This window comes from Rhipicephalus microplus, unplaced genomic scaffold (genome assembly GCF_043290135.1).
Source record: "Rhipicephalus microplus isolate Deutch F79 unplaced genomic scaffold, USDA_Rmic scaffold_21, whole genome shotgun sequence".
NCBI classification, from domain to species: Eukaryota; Metazoa; Arthropoda; class Arachnida; order Ixodida; family Ixodidae; genus Rhipicephalus; species Rhipicephalus microplus.
The window spans coordinates 7649608-7667236 of NW_027464594.1; the positions used below are offsets into that span (position 1 = coordinate 7649608).

The 17629-nt window shown below is 43.3% G+C and overlaps 1 protein-coding gene across 2 annotated transcripts in view; it reads right to left on the bottom strand.

The window, feature by feature from the left end:
- The window catches only part of LOC142785319 (alpha-(1,3)-fucosyltransferase C-like), a 35068-nt gene extending 23077 nt beyond the window's left edge, over nt 1-11991 (bottom strand). Inside the window, exons 1-2 of one of the 2 annotated variants that reach the window (XM_075883757.1) lie at nt 11823-11991; nt 5104-6282 (exon numbers count right to left, since the gene is read on the bottom strand). In XM_075883757.1, the coding sequence (XP_075739872.1) occupies nt 5115-6233 (1119 nt within the window). In that variant the 5' untranslated portion in view covers nt 6234-6282; nt 11823-11991 and the 3' untranslated portion in view covers nt 5104-5114. Of the gene's footprint in view, nt 1-3078; nt 6283-11822 lie in introns of those variants that run through there. The other variant, XM_075883756.1, reaches the window with a different exon arrangement.
- Between the last annotated feature and the right edge of the window lie 5638 nt (nt 11992-17629).

A 17629-nucleotide genomic window follows, 5' to 3' on the forward strand; every position in this document is an offset into this window, starting at 1 on the left:
TTCCCATTCACGAGAAAGGTGATTATTTATCTCTAAGTACCTATGGTCCGATATGTATTACAAGCGCATGTACTAAGTTGTTAGGGCATGAGATTTCAAAGTGCCAGATCGGTTTTCTTGAAAAGCGCAATTCATTATCGCTGTTTCAGCCCGATTTTAGAAATAACTTGTCTACAGTTACACAGCTTGTGACAACCTTACGTGATTTTTTACATATCCTCCCCATGGCTGGACGGGTTGATGCCTTGTTTCTAGACTCTTCGAAGGCATTCGATAAAGTGCCTCATAGGGAGCTGTTAGAGAAGCTAGAGTATTTGCGTGCTCGAGCAAGTATTATAAATAGATTGGTGCCTACCTTCGAGGCAGGGAAGACTTTGTGCAAGTTTTGGGCAAAATCTCAGAACTGTTGTGTGTGTCTTCTGGAGTGCCCCAGAGAAGTGCCCCAGGCACCTTTGATTGATATGTGGGGTTTAACGTCCCAAAACCACTATATGATTATAGAGACGCCATAGTGGAGGACTCCGGAACTTTCGACCACCTGGGGTTCTTTAACGTGCACCTAAATATCAGCACATGGGCCTACAGCATTTCCGCCTCCATGGGAAATGCAGCCGCCGTTGCTACGATTCAGTCCCGCGACTTGCGGGTAAGCAGCCGAGTACCTTAGGTTCTGGCACCTTTCTTTTTTTACTTTATTTAATTCAGCAAACCTAATGATATTGGTGTTTGCATTTGACTGTTCCCAGTTGACTGCGTTGTTTTTAGAGAAATTCGTACTCCGAATGATCATGTACTATTACAAGAAAACACACAGGCTGTTGGGGATCAGTGCACTTAACGGAGCGTATGGCTAAACACAAGGAAGTGTGTTCTACAGCGTATTACAAGACATAAAATGCCTAGTATGTTCGTTTACTCTATTAAACAGCGTGATGTACATGAGGTAGACATAGGTAGGTATTGGGTGTCGCTAACAATAACTAACTAACCTGACCAACACATATATTGGCTATTTGTACCTCTGCACTACAGAAGTTGTGGTTTCTTAAAAGAAAACTGAACACCACACCTCCAACGTTAAATTTTATCATATAATACTTGCGTCAAAACTAAATTAGAATATGCTTCAAAGTATGGAACCCCCATAACCAAAGTGTTGCAGAACTATATCAGGTTTAAAGAAAAGCAGTGCAGTTCAAATTTATTAGGTATAAAACGACAGACTCGTCTTTCTTGCTAATGAGGCAACATAACATCTCATCGTTAGAATTGCACAGAAAGCTCAACAGGTTGATTTTTGTTCATAATTGTCTTACCAGAAATACAAAAGTAAGCATGCCATATTGTGTACGTCCACACACATCTAGGTAGACTAGACTTCCCACACCAGCAGTAGGGCACTTGCTCAAGTTTTTGCTAAAACAAAATAGCATAAATACATCTCTTTCCTTAGAACAGTGTCCTAACGGATTGATTTCCCTCCACTGTTGTTGATGCCACTCATTTTCTAAGTGAACGGGAATATCTGTTAGAAGTATCATAACTGTACTGACATTTTTCCTGGCGCTCCCATTTTTCTCCTTGTTTATTTTCCCCTTTTTCGCTGTGATTTCGATGCTTCATTTTGTCTTTATTATAATTCTACGAATGATGTACAACACCTCCATCACGGACACGCGGTAGTCTGCAGTATTGCTTAATATAAAAATGACCTACCCTGCTATCGAAGTGAGATGTCTCGTTGGATACCACCCTCAACACTCCTTTCAGCTTATGTCCTGGGAACGTACATATGGAAACCTTCTTGTCACCTCTTACTCTCTCTTCGATTGCTTCTGTGCATCGAGACTTCGCAAACAACACGTTTGCGAAGTCTCGAAAACTAACAGAAAAGCGTGTCTCGCCTGTTTGCATCATCATTACCAACAGCTATAAGACTTCAGCGTAAACTGGTAGTGCCAACTTCAAGTTTAAGCACTTGTTTTATAGAAGCATGGCTTAACATCCCGAGTTTTGATTTTATTATACCATACTGTGGTCAAGATGAGAACGCCAACAGGTGGGGTGTACACGAGGGAATCACGCTGGTATGGAGGTCGAGGGAAGAGCAAGCATTCGAAAATGAGTTTTATCAGTGATAACGAAAGTTGTACATAAATACACAACACTGATAGCGACACGAAGGCTTTAGACTGAAATCACCGAATAAGAAGATTAAATAGGCACGCTTCGGCAAAACAAATCTACCTGTCATCGCCGTGGCAACCGCAGAAATAGGTCTTCACCGGCATCACAGCCCCTGCGGCACCATACAGTCGTATAGCCTTTACCTACACTAACAACCTTCTGACTACATGTACAATTAAAGAAGACATGCTAAAAACGCAAAGCAGTGGAACATGCATATATCATGCGATAAAAACTAACTGCGCATCTCTGCGTAGGTGGTGCCACCGAAGTGTAGTGACGCAACTTTTCCGCTTCGTCACTGATAAGAGAATCTATTCTACAAATCGCATGGCAGGTAGATAAGAAGGAATGTGTGAATGTCCAATAAAATTGAATGTACCACGATCGCCTAACAGCAATTGTAGTGCTCGTAAGTACTATGCATAACACATAAATCAAATGTTATAGCTTGTAATTGTGTATAAAAAGCAGTTTTTTGTGATAATGCTGCTTCTCTTTACTTTAAGTATGGCGCCTATTAATTATTTCCTCTACCGCAAAACGTGGTGCTCAAAAAGCAAGGTTTGAAAGGAGGAGCTATGTTTTTTTTTTCTTAGCAATGGCGGGGTCTGTTTTCTCGGGCCCAGTGGCGATGTCAGTAACTTTAGACTTTCCAGGGCCTGAAGAAGCGTTCAAGCGCCTGAGTGACTTGACGCGCATTATGCGACGTCTGAAATTTACGTACCTTTTTTAACACAGTCTGTAAGATGGCTAGGCCGACTACGGTAAGCCGATCTTGGCTATATATTAAGTACAACCATACGACTGCTTAAGGAAAAAAAGGGGATGGACAGCAGAAAAGAAAACACACCAAGCGCAAGCATTCAACTAAATTTATTGTGTCCCTGAATCTGTTTATATACCAACGCAGTAGGCATAATTCATACGTGTACATGGACGCAAAAGATGAACGTACATCTGCATATGCATGCACATCAAAAATCAGTCACCCGTTGCGAGATGTAGTCATCGAGAAGACAAGTTCTTTGTCGGTGAAGGCCAGTGAAGCTGATATAACACAATTATCAGCCATCTTCGAAATTACACTGCAGCTTTAGTGCTTTAGCGAAAAAGTAGCATTCTGCCACAGTGCACAATTAAACAAAAATAATGTACAAAATATTCGCAGTTTCGACAATGAGTGGCCGAAAAATTCACTGGTGCCGATCACTGAGGCACCACCTGCTTAGCCCACTGCATTAGTTCTCACGTGAAAATGGCGGGCTGTTGATCGCACGTTCGACAAATTCCACGAACTTCTTTTGGTGCCGCTCAGTGTACGTCTCTGGTTGGATGGCATTTGGATCAACTTGCATAGTTCCTGGAGCTTGTTGGGAGCCACCGACACACCTTTGCGTTTGCCATGTGGGCTGTCCTTTTCAAGTCATGGAATATGCAGTGGATGTAGGGTACCACCGCTATACCTTATAATTGATTAGAATGTAGGGTATAACATTCCGAAACCACCATATGATTATGAGAGACGCCGTAGTAAGAGTCTCCGGAAATTTCGACCACCTGGGGTTATTTAACGTGCACCCAAATCTGAGCACACGGGCCTACTACATTTCCGCCTTTCGTGAAAATGCAGACGCCGCAGCCAGGACTCGATCCCGCGGCATGCGGGTAAGCAGCCGAGTACCTTAGCCACTAGACCACGGCGGTGGGGCAGCAGCTATACCTTATACGCTACGGTGTTTTGCGTGTCAAGTTGAGCTTTCCTTGAAACTAATTCCGCGACAGACACCAGCAGATGTTTAGCATGTCCTGCCGAGTACAAACGTTACGTTTTGCTTCTCAAAACGTGCCCCCACCACGTGGTAGCAAGTCTTTCTAAAGAAATTTTGAGCCTTGACAAAGTTCGAATGAGGGGATTTCCACAATAAAAGTGTAGTCTTTGCTCGCTGTTATACGACCAACACATGTGGCTACCCTGATAACTTAGGTTCAGGTGGATGAATTGAAAATAACCTCCCTCCCACAGCTATGTGCGAGTTGAAAGGTATTGTGTTTAATGATTTTCATGCTTCCAAAACAAAGGGGTTTGAAGGGCATTCGAAAGGCCCTCTTGTTTTTGAAGAAAAGAAAACGTTGAAGACGATGCAAAAGAGTGCTTGTTGACGTAGTATTACAATATTAAAAAAACAGATTACAGGCGACGGAATAAAAAGACAGGGGCACCAAGCTGCAGATTTTGAGGAGGGGGAATATGTAGGTTGTCATCATTGCAACAGGTACACTTTTATCACACATAGTTCGTGCATTGATGACGTCGAGGTAGCGTTCGGCATTTAATTCCATAATTTTGTTGCTAGTTGACTCATTAGGCAGTGCACATGTGACTGCGCATCAGATTTTATGGCACACTTAGTAGCACACACAGATGGCAGAGACACACGGAAGAATGGCACAACTATCAGTTTTACTGCGTGTAAGTGCTGTGTAATTTAGTGTTCACAAAATGAGGCGAAAAAATGTAAAAAAAAGAGTTCGCAGGACAGCGCTTGGGGTTCACTTACATTGTTAGAGTCTCTGCTGTGAATGTCTATTTATATAAAATGAACCTTAACAAATTGTGTTCAACTCGCAATTCTGTTGCGCAGAGGTCTATTCGAGTAACATTACACGCATGTCATAACGAGGTTTGGGTTATCCGATGCAAGATCTCGCTTGATCGAACCACTCAAAACTCTGGAATACAAGATTATTACGGAGGCCCGGATAAAATTACCTACTGGGTAAAAACTCATCGCGTTTTGTAAGTGATGTGATTCCAACATAATATAATCAGAAATTAGCATCCGCCTCGTTAGTTTGTTGGGCCGTCGCCTTTTTTCCTATCACCAATTTTATCTGTCCACATAGATCACTCACCATGAACTTCTTCACTTCCAACTTCGGCAATGGCTCCTGTCGAACCACCACTTTCTGATGTCGCCATACGACGAAGTCCGCTGAAGTTCAACACGATTGTGCAACGCGGTGCAAAGTTCGCACAAACCAGCGTGCCACTGAGATACGTCATGACTGCCTTTCCAGGTGAAGTAAGTAGAGTACTCCGTATAGTTCTTCGATAACCTTACCAGATACTCCGCAAGATGTTTAGGTGATTGAAAGGAGAGTGCATCGATATACGAACGATGCGGTGCTATTTGACTGTAATTTGCACCTCCTAACACGACTGGCACGATGTCGTACCGGAGCGCAGTGAAAAACTTCTCTGTGACGTAATCTTTGCATATTGAGTTTTCGAAAGCAAGTGCGTAAAAGTAGGTGTGCTGGAAGTCTGCGTAGCAGGAATCACCTCTGGACAACGGACACTTGTGGTTGCCACAGGAGCCGTACACATCAACGTCCATGTACCTCCTCAGTTCTCTTACGAACATTTCTCTCTTGCTTTCAGTGTGGCAGTGGCTGACTATCCATACAGCGGTTTTTTTCTTAGACTTCCATATGGCCCTCATGTCTCTCGTTGTTGCCATAGCAGAAGTTGCATTGCGAAGCACAATGCTTCCGTACGGCACGTAAACATCAGAGTCCTTTCTGTAAGACATTGTCCAGTTAAATTTGTCGTTCACGAGGTGGAAGTCCTGGAACTTCGTGTTTGGTGGCGCTTCCATCAAGTAGAAGATCCATTTCTGCCAGTCTAGACGCTGAGTTGGAAAATCCGTGACGCTCATGTCGCGCACGTGGAACAGCACAACATCGCTGTATTTCACCATACGGGGGTCATTCGTGACGAGGCACTTGGCTCTACAATTCTCTACTAGTACTTCACCCATCCTGTTGTCATTGAGCGACCCATACCACTTGCCAAAAAACTTAGTCCACATGATGATCCGTGGGAAGTCTATAAGCAACTTGGTGCTTTTCGAAAAGTTGTGTGGGTGAGTAGGGCACTCAGGATGAGGAAAGCCTAAATAGGTCGTCTTCATTACGACGTAAAAACAGATGAATGAGACAATCAATCCAATGGTCAAATACGAGTGTCGAATAGGCGTCATGAAGAGTGTCCGCTGAGCTGGCCACTACAGGGACAACGGAAGGATGACCCTGTAAGCAGCGAGAAAAAAACGGGGCTGACTTTTCCTGATATAAATGCTCTCATTCTAACGAAAAAAAAGTAGTTATATATGTTGTGGTTTTCACAAACATGGCTGGTGGCAACCATTGCTTTAAAATATGACATTAGAAGATGACACCTTCGTCATAGTCCACGTTATCTCTTAGTTTGAACAATGCGTCCAGCGCACAGCCAGAGCAGCACCTATGCAAACTTTTTAGGCTTTTTTAGCTCTAGTGGCTGAGATCAGTAACAAGACAGTTCGTCATTTACTAAAAACACAGCGTCAATTGATAGCTTCAACGGTGTCGCAGTATAGGATTGCGTACTTTCGTCTTCAATTTGTAGCGTGGCCTAATCATTATTATGAACTCTAGCCTACTTGTCTGTATATCGGTTAGTATGCAGCAAGTCATGTGGAACTCTTTCTTGCAGTGTAAATCAGTGTGCAGCGTGAATGGTTGCGTATACCTTGTATTTTCATTCCCTGGGCACAAGTTCACCCAATCAATGCCTTCACTTTTTAACATATTCGCTGCTGCCTCTTTTAACGTTATGATCACGTAACACAGAGAGAAAGTACAACCTCACATAATATATTCCAGCGCAGACGCGGAGCTTGCAGCACGCTACCTGGCTACTCAGACGGGAGAACTTACAGGTATAGCCTTACTACTACTACTACTACTACTACTACTACTACTACTACTACTACTACTGCTAGAAGTAAGCTCATATCTGTAAGTTCTACTACTACTACTACTACTACTACTACTACTACTACTACTACTACTACTATTACTTCTACTACTACTACTACTAGTATTAATAAAGATTCATGCTTGTCATGTCATCAGAAGTGGTGCATCAATAAAGAAAATATAATGGTGATGCCTGTGATAATGATGATCATGACTATCGATGGAGACTAACGAATTAACGATTCGAACTTTCCTTAATAGCTTTAGTCTGACACACATTAACTGTAGCAAACCAAGGCATGAGGGATATGTTCACACTTTCAGAACTACAAGGATTAGCATTCACTTTGCATTAGATACTATCAGCGTCAAATAAGCACGAACAGTGGCACGCCTTCGCGACAGTGTAGTGCACGCCGTCCAGTTGTCACCGTTGAATGGCGCGTGCATACTGTTCGGCAGCTCTGCGTATATATGCGTGCCTGTCCAAGGTGATAGCTGGAGGGCACGCACTATACCTTCATGAAGGCTTGCCGCTGTTCGGATTTGATTTGACGCTGATAGTACACGAAAGAGACACATTAATTGTAAAAATGAACAAGCGACCTGGACACCGAGGCAATGACGCTCACTGGAATAACGCTTGTATTTCATTCTAGCGGTGGGTGAAAGATATGACCTGATCTCGCGAGCTAAACACGTACGCTCGCGCACTCACAAATTCCCTATCTGGCTGTTTTAAAGGGCATGAAATTGGGGAATAATTTTTAATGCTCAAAATCTTACAAAAGAGTATTTGGGTCAATATTAATGTGTTAATCACTATATGATTATAAGAGGCGCCATAGTGGAGGGCTCCGGAAATTTTGACCACCTGGGGTTCTTTAACGTGCACCCAAATCTGAGCACACGAGCCAACAACATTTCCGCCTCCATAGGAAATGCGGCTGCCGCAGCCGGGATTCAATCCCGCGACCTGCCGGTTAGCAGCCGAGTACCTCAGTCACTAAAGCACCGCGGCGGTGCTAGAAAATATGTGTTCTGCAAGCACTTCTTAGGTTTACTAAAGTACAATAAATTCAAGGCAGAAGTTGACAAAACGTGGTGTGGTTAAGTAAGAGAAGAAATTTGAATGCAGCCGACGACCTTTCAGTTTTGCATCTTCCCTACTGGCCACTTGGGAACCGGTTGGCGCTGGCATGACGGCTAGTCTAAGGAATAAGAGTGCTGCTCATTGCGGGTGCGTCACGTGGGCTACCTCGATCGCAAGTGCGCAGCCGGTTATTAAATAGGCCTGGGGACACAATTTGAGCATTTATTTTTCATTAGTTTTCCTGGTGGTGTGGAATGCGACGATGTCGTTGCGGAAGTGCCTACGCCGAAATCAAAGCTAATATAGTTTTACTTCATAGGACAAACTATCACCATTTCCGACTACAGCGACACACATCGACTCTTGCGTCCCTCCGTCCGTGCATCTGTTCGTGCGTACGTCCGTCCGTCCGCTTCACCCCACTCGTCATCATTTAACTCGTAGATTTCATGGTTGCACAGAAAGTACACTCTGCAATGCATAACCAACTGCGGAAGCTTTCAACCAAAAGGTGGCACGATTTATGTACCTCACTTTCTCCATTTACCTCGGCGCCTCAACTTTGGAACACGGTACGCGCCCTCCAACAGCCAATAGTCAACTCGAGACCCCTACAGGCTCTAGCGCTGTCTCTAGGAGTTAGCGAACGTGTGATTGCCAAAGAATTTTGCGATCTTATACTGAGAAATAGAGAGACCGCTGAAACTAGCGAATATAAATCCTCAGCAGAATCAGCTTCAGCGGTTGTAACAAAGTTCTCTGCGATCAGTTCATCAGATCTGGATGACAGCTTCACACCAGAGGAGCTCCAATATGTGCTGTCTTCAGTAAAACCAACAAGTTCACCAAGAACAGATGAAGTTATATACTCTGCTCTAGCTAATTTGTGTAAGAAACGAAAATTACACCTGTTGGACATCTATAAAAAAAGTTGGTGAGAAGAAAAAGTTCCGGAAAGTTGGAAGATGTCAAATGTAGTACCGTTGCTAAAGCCAGGGAAGAGCTCTATGCAGTTGGACTCGTTTAGGCCGGTTAGTTTGACAAGTTGTTTTTCAAAAGTGATGGAAAAATTGATCAATGAACGAATTTTATGGTGGCAAGACATAAAAAAACTACTACCAGAAAGCATAGCCGCCTTCAGAAGAGGTAGATGCACAATGGACTGCATTCTGGATTTGGTCACAGATGTGGAAAACCAACGAACAAAAGAAAACATCACTGTCGCTGTATTCCTTGATGTCCACCGAGCATACGACACAGTGAATCACGTTCACGTTCTGGAAGGCCTGGCGTTACAAGGATTCAAGGGCAGGATACTGCGTTGGATCGCTGACTTTCTGAATCACCGGAAAGTGTTTGTAGTTACGCAGGAGGGCCCAACGTCAGAACATGTCTTCAACCAAGGAGTGCCACAGGGCAGCGTGCTAAGCCCTACTCTCTTTAATGCAGTCATGGCGCAGCTCCCGTATAATCTTCCACCTAAGATCAGATGTTCAGTATATCCTGATGATATAAGTATATGGACGTCTGGTCCATCGTTTTTGGATGTATAACAAACTCTACAAGAAGAATTGGATTATGTAGACCGTTTTCTAAAAAAAAAGAGGTATGGTACTGAGTCTGGCTAAAACAGCCATACTTCCATTTACATTAAAAAGACCTGGAAATTTCCAGATTATTCTGCAAAATCAGCCTGTTCAAATGGTTAAAACTCATAAATTCTTGGGAGTAATTTTAGACCGGAGACTAACATGGTCGCCTCATGTCCAGTCTCTGGAACAAAAAGTGAATCAGGCCATTCGAATCCTCCGGCATTTCTGCGGCGCCAAATGGGGTGGTACTACAGAGTCGTTATTAGCCCTACATGTTGCCTGGATACGCCCCATCGTAACTTACTCACTGCCGCACGGACTTCCAGCCTCCGCCGAAAGGAGACTTCACATGTTATTGGCAAGGAGCTTGAGGGTATGTCTGGGTTTACCACGGTCAACTTCCAGTGCTTTAGTGTATGTGGAGGCTTGAGAGCCATCTTTGGCAGTACTCCGAACTGAAGAAACATCTCGAAATTTATTTAGAATTTCCACGCAACATGAAAGTAATTTTTTATCTGGTGCACTAACACAAATGACGGCAACGAGACTACAGGATACTATATCATCATTTCAAGCAGTAGTACCAGAATTTAAACAATTCAAACCGTCAAAACTACCTTGGATGCTGCCACTTCTCAACGTTATCCGTGAAATAGACGGCATAGTGAAGAAAGCAGACATGGCACCTCTAGTAGCGGCACAGTTGGTACTTCATAAGCTTCATGTAATGCATAATGAAAAAACGAAGATATATACAGACGAATCATGCACAGAAGAAGCGTCAGCCTGTGCGGTCTTTAAACCCGAAATTCAAAAAAAAGATGTACAAATTATCGCAAAAATCTTCATCGACGACAGCAGAATTGGTGGCTAACTTTGAAGCAGTTAAGCTTATCTGCGAAAATCCTGAGCCACGAAAATGGGTGATATCCACTGATAGCAAACCTGCTCTTCAGCTAATCACAAATGTGAGATCACCTTACAAAAACGGTGAAATAGCACATGTATCGCAGAAACTGTGGAATATGCCTCATCGCAGGGTCACAACATCGTATTCCAATGGATACCCAGCCACATTGGAATAAAGGCAATAAAGATGCTGATAGCCTCGCGAAGAAATCATTGAAGGAAGGACGGGATTGTGCAATCCTTATGTCTGGGGCGGATATTCGACATTTTATATCGCAAGGAGCTAATCATTGTTCGATAGAGAAGTGGTTTGAGAGCCCTAAATCAAAGAAAATGGTACTTTATGAAGTTGATCCACACAGAAAGTTTTCCATAGCGACAGACCTCCCACGACACATAGAGACATTGATCCACCGACTTAGATTGGAAGTAGCATACACAAACAGCTTCCTGCACAAGATACATCGATACAACTCACTGGAATTCCATTGTGGTCATGCAGAAGAAAATGTTCGCCATATTCTTTTGGAGTGCGTTAAATACGCAAATGAAAGAGAAAAATTAAAGAACAAATTAGGGGTTTGAACAGACGGCCCCTCACAATAAAGAAACTACTTGGACCATGGCCTGAGATGCATCTCCAGAAAAAGGCAATAATCTTCCTGACAGACTTTTTAGTGGAGACTGGACTGGACAAGCGCCTATGACAGACAGCCAGAGATGGGTATTATATAAAATGTGGTCATGTATATACTGACATTAGAATAGTAAGGTGTGCGTGCAAGTAGCTTATGACTGTGTGAACTGCGCGAAGAAAACTGTGTATTGGCATGATATTTGAACTGGTTTCAGTGTGTTATTATGTTTTTTTCTTTTCCGTATTGTTAATTTTGGGGTACCGTTCTGTATCATTATTTTATTTTTCGCTGCAGAACTTTGTGATATGGAGTAGCCGAGGCAATAGGCACCTCAACCTCTCCACAGCAAAACAGTTAAAACAGAACAAAACAGAACAGAACATTCAACTCGTGGATATGCTCTAATGTTTTATATTCCACGCCGAACAAAAGAATCCCCTACATGTGCCGCGAGCAAAACGGAATGTGAGGAACAGTTGGTAAGGCACGTCCGTTACAGATTTCACCTAACCCCATGGCTCCAAAGGGGAAGGTACCTGAGTTTTGTTTTAATCCGATTTAGAATATGGTAAAGAAACAACTCTAACTGCAACTTACGTGTATCAGCGAGTCTGAGTATTCACGGCACAAGAAAGCGAACAGGGGCTCCCAGATACCCGAAGAAAAGTGCGCACTCAGCTACGATCAAACTTGTGATGCGAACCGGAAACTAAGTTGGTAGAAGGCTTAAACGAGAGCGCCGGCGTGAGGCGACATTTACTTGCTGGCGTGAATCGAGTGACGTCGATCCCATATAAACACTGGCACATGCGTATGTCAAGATATAGAGAAAAAAGTAACGCATTTTGGTTTGACGACTGAAAATGACGAAGCGATAAATTCCCTTCGATCCATATATCCATGCATACACCTAAACGGGCCTCAATGTAGCAGCAAAATCTTTTGGCCTTTGAGAACTCCCATCAAAAGCACATTTCATAAAAAATACTGCGTCTCGGCAGTATTCTCCGACCACAGGTCGCAGTGAATGGTGTGACTCAGCTTGCCAAGAGCCATTTCTACGTCGCTGTCGTATAGCCAGCGTAGCCCAATGGATTGACGCTGTAGAAGAGAAATAACCAACGAAATTAAATCAGACAGCAACTGTTCTCCTGAAATCTACAAATAACGCAGCTCTTTTGACATTTTGGCTTCCATCCGAAGTTGATGCGCGTACGACGCGACGTCAACTCTTCACTCCGTTGAATGTCGGACTTTCTGACTTCCACACTCTGCCACTTCGGGGAAACAATGAAGGTCCTTTCACATGAGCACCTACAAGTATTACCCACGGTCAATGTCCTAGCATCTGCCATTATCATTGTGAATGTTCATTAGCGCTTGTGAGTTACTGTTCCTCGAGAACGTTTTTACTTCACACCATCATTCGTAACCGGACGATGTAGGGCATGAATAAAGAATATGTGGCTAGACTTCACCCGATATCAGTATGTCTTCGTCGGTTGGCTAATGGCGAGCGCTTCGTGTTACTCCTTTGTAAAACAAAGGATATGATTCATCAACCAATTCTCATACCAGTACATGTTTGCCCACGTCATCGACACCATACAGCTCACGTTAGCTTTAGCCGACGCAACGAAACAGCGTCACACGTTTTCAGGAAGCTAAGAGGATTGAGCGGCTAGTGAATGGTGATGATTACATTTATCTCGAGGTACTGTTTGAATCTAGCAAGCTTGTATGTTCCTGTAGTAAAATTCTGCGTCAATATAGGTGATAGAAGTAAATGTTAAAATCTATCAGCCCATAACTATAATAATACAAACATTAAAAATTAAGCGCCACAACTATGAACTGCCGCACAAAAACTTATACCTCAGCAAAAGCAAGGCAGGAACATATTTATTTGGGGGAATAGTACTATATTGTCGCAAAAAAGACGGCAATAAATTTCACCTTACCAAAACAAATTTGCAAAATTCAGCAGTAGTCGGCAGCGGGAACCAGTAATTTTAAATGAGCCAGTATTATTCATAGTTTTGCTAACAGTTACCTCAATGCCGAGGACTGTACTTTACCTCACACTCATTGAATGTTCGAAAGCTATGGCATAAGTGAGAGGCAGGGCCGCTACGCATTCATTTGAATGTGAAGGAGTCTGCGATAACGCAACCGTGGATATGTCAGGGCTTCAGAGCAGTAGAACTGATGGACATATTTCCATGACATCTTGCTTGCATTCGATCAACGCACCTGTCCCCGCGCGCACAGGGTACACATGCGTGCCATCTTGTGTCGCGCAGAGACGATGATGGCACGAGCACGCTGCTAGACCAGGCTGATATGCGCCACGCGCTCGGGACTTCTCGTGGAAAGGAAGAAGAAGGCAGCAGAAGGACATAATCAAAAGGCAGGTGTAGGCATTGCCTCTGATTTGCTTGACTGGTCCTTTTCAGTGAGACTGCCTGATTTTACTCCAGTTTTTGAAGCGGAGCTCTTGGCGATTATTTTAGCTCTTCGAAAACTTCCATCAAATCAAAACAACGCAGTCATAATGACGGATTCTCTTTCAGTTTGTGCAGCTCTGACAGCTTCAGAGAACTCTCAAATTCTAAGCACATTCAAAACATTAGTACCCCCGCAGTTGAGATTCCTGAGATTACTATGGGTTCCGGGACACTGTGGATTAAGATTAAATGAATTTGCCGATTCCTTAGCACGAGCCGCACTTGATGGGCCAGTTTTGTCCATACTGCCAGATGTTGAATATATCACGGCATTAAGATATCAAAAATCAGCAATCTCCACTGATACGATAGAAAAAGTAACTACATGGACAGACTATAACCACCTCATGTTTCCATGGCAACCCCACTGGAGTCAGTCCAGAAAGCTCGAAGTCTTAATTACTAAATTTCGATGTCGTGTCCCCCCCCCCCCTAAACCTGTATCTACACAGAGCTGGTCAGACAACATCACCCCTCTGCGCATTCTGCGGAGAAATGGAATCACTAGATCATTATTTTTTGTATTGTCGCCGCTACGAGATACTTAGAAAAAGGTCACTAGTTATGCCATTTCGGGAAATAGGCCTTAGGTTGACGGCGGAAACGGCGCTAAGCTTTGGCGCCTCAGCTTTGGGACATTGCCACAGAGATGCTTTCAATGCCGTTTGCGATTATATTCAGGCAACCAAGCATATACCTTTGTGATCTTCAATCAAAAAAATTATTTATTACTCCCCAGGGCAGAGTGAAGTAAACGCAGATGAGAGGTAAAAAACGGGGCTGACTACCGTTTTCTAAAAAAAAAGAGGTATGGTACTGAGTCTGGCTAAAACAGCCATACTTCCATTTACATTAAAAAGACCTGGAAATTTCCAGATTATTCTGCAAAATCAGCCTGTTCAAATGGTTAAAACTCATAAATTCTTGGGAGTAATTTTAGACCGGAGACTAACATGGTCGCCTCATGTCCAGTCTCTGGAACAAAAAGTGAATCAGGCCATTCGAATCCTCCGGCATTTCTGCGGCGCCAAATGGGGTGGTACTACAGAGTCGTTATTAGCCCTACATGTTGCCTGGATACGCCCCATCGTAAGTTACTCACTGCCGCACGGACTTCCAGCCTCCGCCGAAAGGAGACTTCACAAGTTATTGGCAAGGAGCTTGAGGGTATGTCTGGGTTTACCACGGTCAACTTCCAGTGCTTTAGTGTATGTGGAGGCTTGAGAGCCATCTTTGGCAGTACTCCGAACTGAAGAAACATCTCGAAATATATTTAGAATTTCCACGCAACATGAAAGTAATTTTTTATCTGGTGCACTAACACAAATGACGGCAACGAGACTACAGGATACTATATCATCATTTCAAGCAGTAGTACCAGAATTTAAACAATTCAAACCGTCAAAACTACCTTGGATGCTGCCACTTCTCAACGTTATCCGTGAAATAGACGGCATAGTGAAGAAAGCAGACATGGCACCTCTAGTAGCGGCACAGTTGGTACTTCATAAGCTTCATGTAATGCATAATGAAAAAACGAAGATATATACAGACGAATCATGCACAGAAGAAGCGTCAGCCTGTGCGGTCTTTAAACCCGAAATTCAAAAAAAAGATGTACAAATTATCGCAAAAATCTTCATCGACGACAGCAGAATTGGTGGCTAACTTTGAAGCAGTTAAGCTTATCTGCGAAAATCCTGAGCCACGAAAATGGGTGATATCCACTGATAGCAAACCTGCTCTTCAGCTAATCACAAATGTGAGATCACCTTACAAAAACGGTGAAATAGCACATGTATCGCAGAAACTGTGGAATATGCCTCATCGCAGGGTCACAACATCGTATTCCAATGGATACCCAGCCACATTGGAATAAAGGCAATAAAGATGCTGATAGCCTCGCGAAGAAATCATTGAAGGAAGGACGGGATTGTGCAATCCCTATGTCTGGGGCGGATATTCGACATTTTATATCGCAAGGAGCTAATCATTGTTCGATAGAGAAGTGGTTTGAGAGCCCTAAATCAAAGAAAATGGTACTTTATGAAGTTGATCCACACAGAAAGTTTTCCATAGCGACAGACCTCCCACGACACATAGAGACATTGATCCACCGACTTAGATTGGAAGTAGCATACACAAACAGCTTCCTGCACAAGATACATCGATACAACTCACTGGAATTCCATTGTGGTCATGCAGAAGAAAATGTTCGCCATATTCTTTTGGAGTGCGTTAAATACGCGAATGAAAGAGAAAAATTAAAGAACAAATTAGGGGTTTGAACAGACGGCCCCTCACAATAAAGAAACTACTTGGACCATGGCCTGAGATGCATCTCCAGAAAAAGGCAATAATCTTGCTGACAGACTTTTTAGTGGAGACTGGACTGGACAAGCGCCTATGACAGACAGCCAGAGATGGGTATTATATAAAATGTGGTCATGTATATACTGACATTAGAATAGTAAGGTGTGCGTGCAAGTAGCTTATGACTGTGTGAACTGCGCGAAGAAAACTGTGTATTGGCATGATATTTGAACTGGTTTCAGTGTGTTATTATGTTTTTTTTTCTTTTCCGTATTGTTAATTTTGGGGTACCGTTCTGTATCATTATTTTATTTTTCGCTGCAGAACTTTGTGATATGGAGTAGCCGAGGCAATAGGCACCTCAACCTCTCCACAGCAAAACAGTTAAAACAGAACAAAACAGAACAGAACATTCAACTCGTGGATATGCTCTAATGTTTTATATTCCACGCCGAACAAAAGAATCCCCTACATGTGCCGCGAGCAAAACGGAATGTGAGGAACAGTTGGTAAGGCACGTCCGTTACAGATTTCACCTAACCCCATGGCTCCAAAGGGGAAGGTACCTGAGTTTTGTTTTAATCCGATTTAGAATATGGTAAAGAAACAACTCTAACTGCAACTTACGTGTATCAGCGAGTCTGAGTATTCACGGCACAAGAAAGCGAACAGGGGCTCCCAGATACCCGAAGAAAAGTGCGCACTCAGCTACGATCAAACTTGTGATGCGAACCGGAAACTAAGTTGGTAGAAGGCTTAAACGAGAGCGCCGGCGTGAGGCGACATTTACTTGCTGGCGTGAATCGAGTGACGTCGATCCCATATAAACACTGGCACATGCGTATGTCAAGATATAGAGAAAAAAGTAACGCATTTTGGTTTGACGACTGAAAATGACGAAGCGATAAATTCCCTTCGATCCATATATCCATGCATACACCTAAACGGGCCTCAATGTAGCAGCAAAATCTTTTGGCCTTTGAGAACTCCCATCAAAAGCACATTTCATAAAAAATACTGCGTCTCGGCAGTATTCTCCGACCACAGGTCGCAGTGAATGGTGTGACTCAGCTTGCCAAGAGCCATTTCTACGTCGCTGTCGTATAGCCAGCGTAGCCCAATGGATTGACGCTGTAGAAGAGAAATAACCAACGAAATTAAATCAGACAGCAACTGTTCTCCTGAAATCTACAAATAACGCAGCTCTTTTGACATTTTGGCTTCCATCCGAAGTTGATGCGCGTACGACGCGACGTCAACTCTTCACTCCGTTGAATGTCGGACTTTCTGACTTCCACACTCTGCCACTTCGGGGAAACAATGAAGGTCCTTTCACATGAGCACCTACAAGTATTACCCACGGTCAATGTCCTAGCATCTGCCATTATCATTGTGAATGTTCATTAGCGCTTGTGAGTTACTGTTCCTCGAGAACGTTTTTACTTCACACCATCATTCGTAACCGGACGATGTAGGGCATGAATAAAGAATATGTGGCTAGACTTCACCCGATATCAGTATGTCTTCGTCGGTTGGCTAATGGCGAGCGCTTCGTGTTACTCCTTTGTAAAACAAAGGATATGA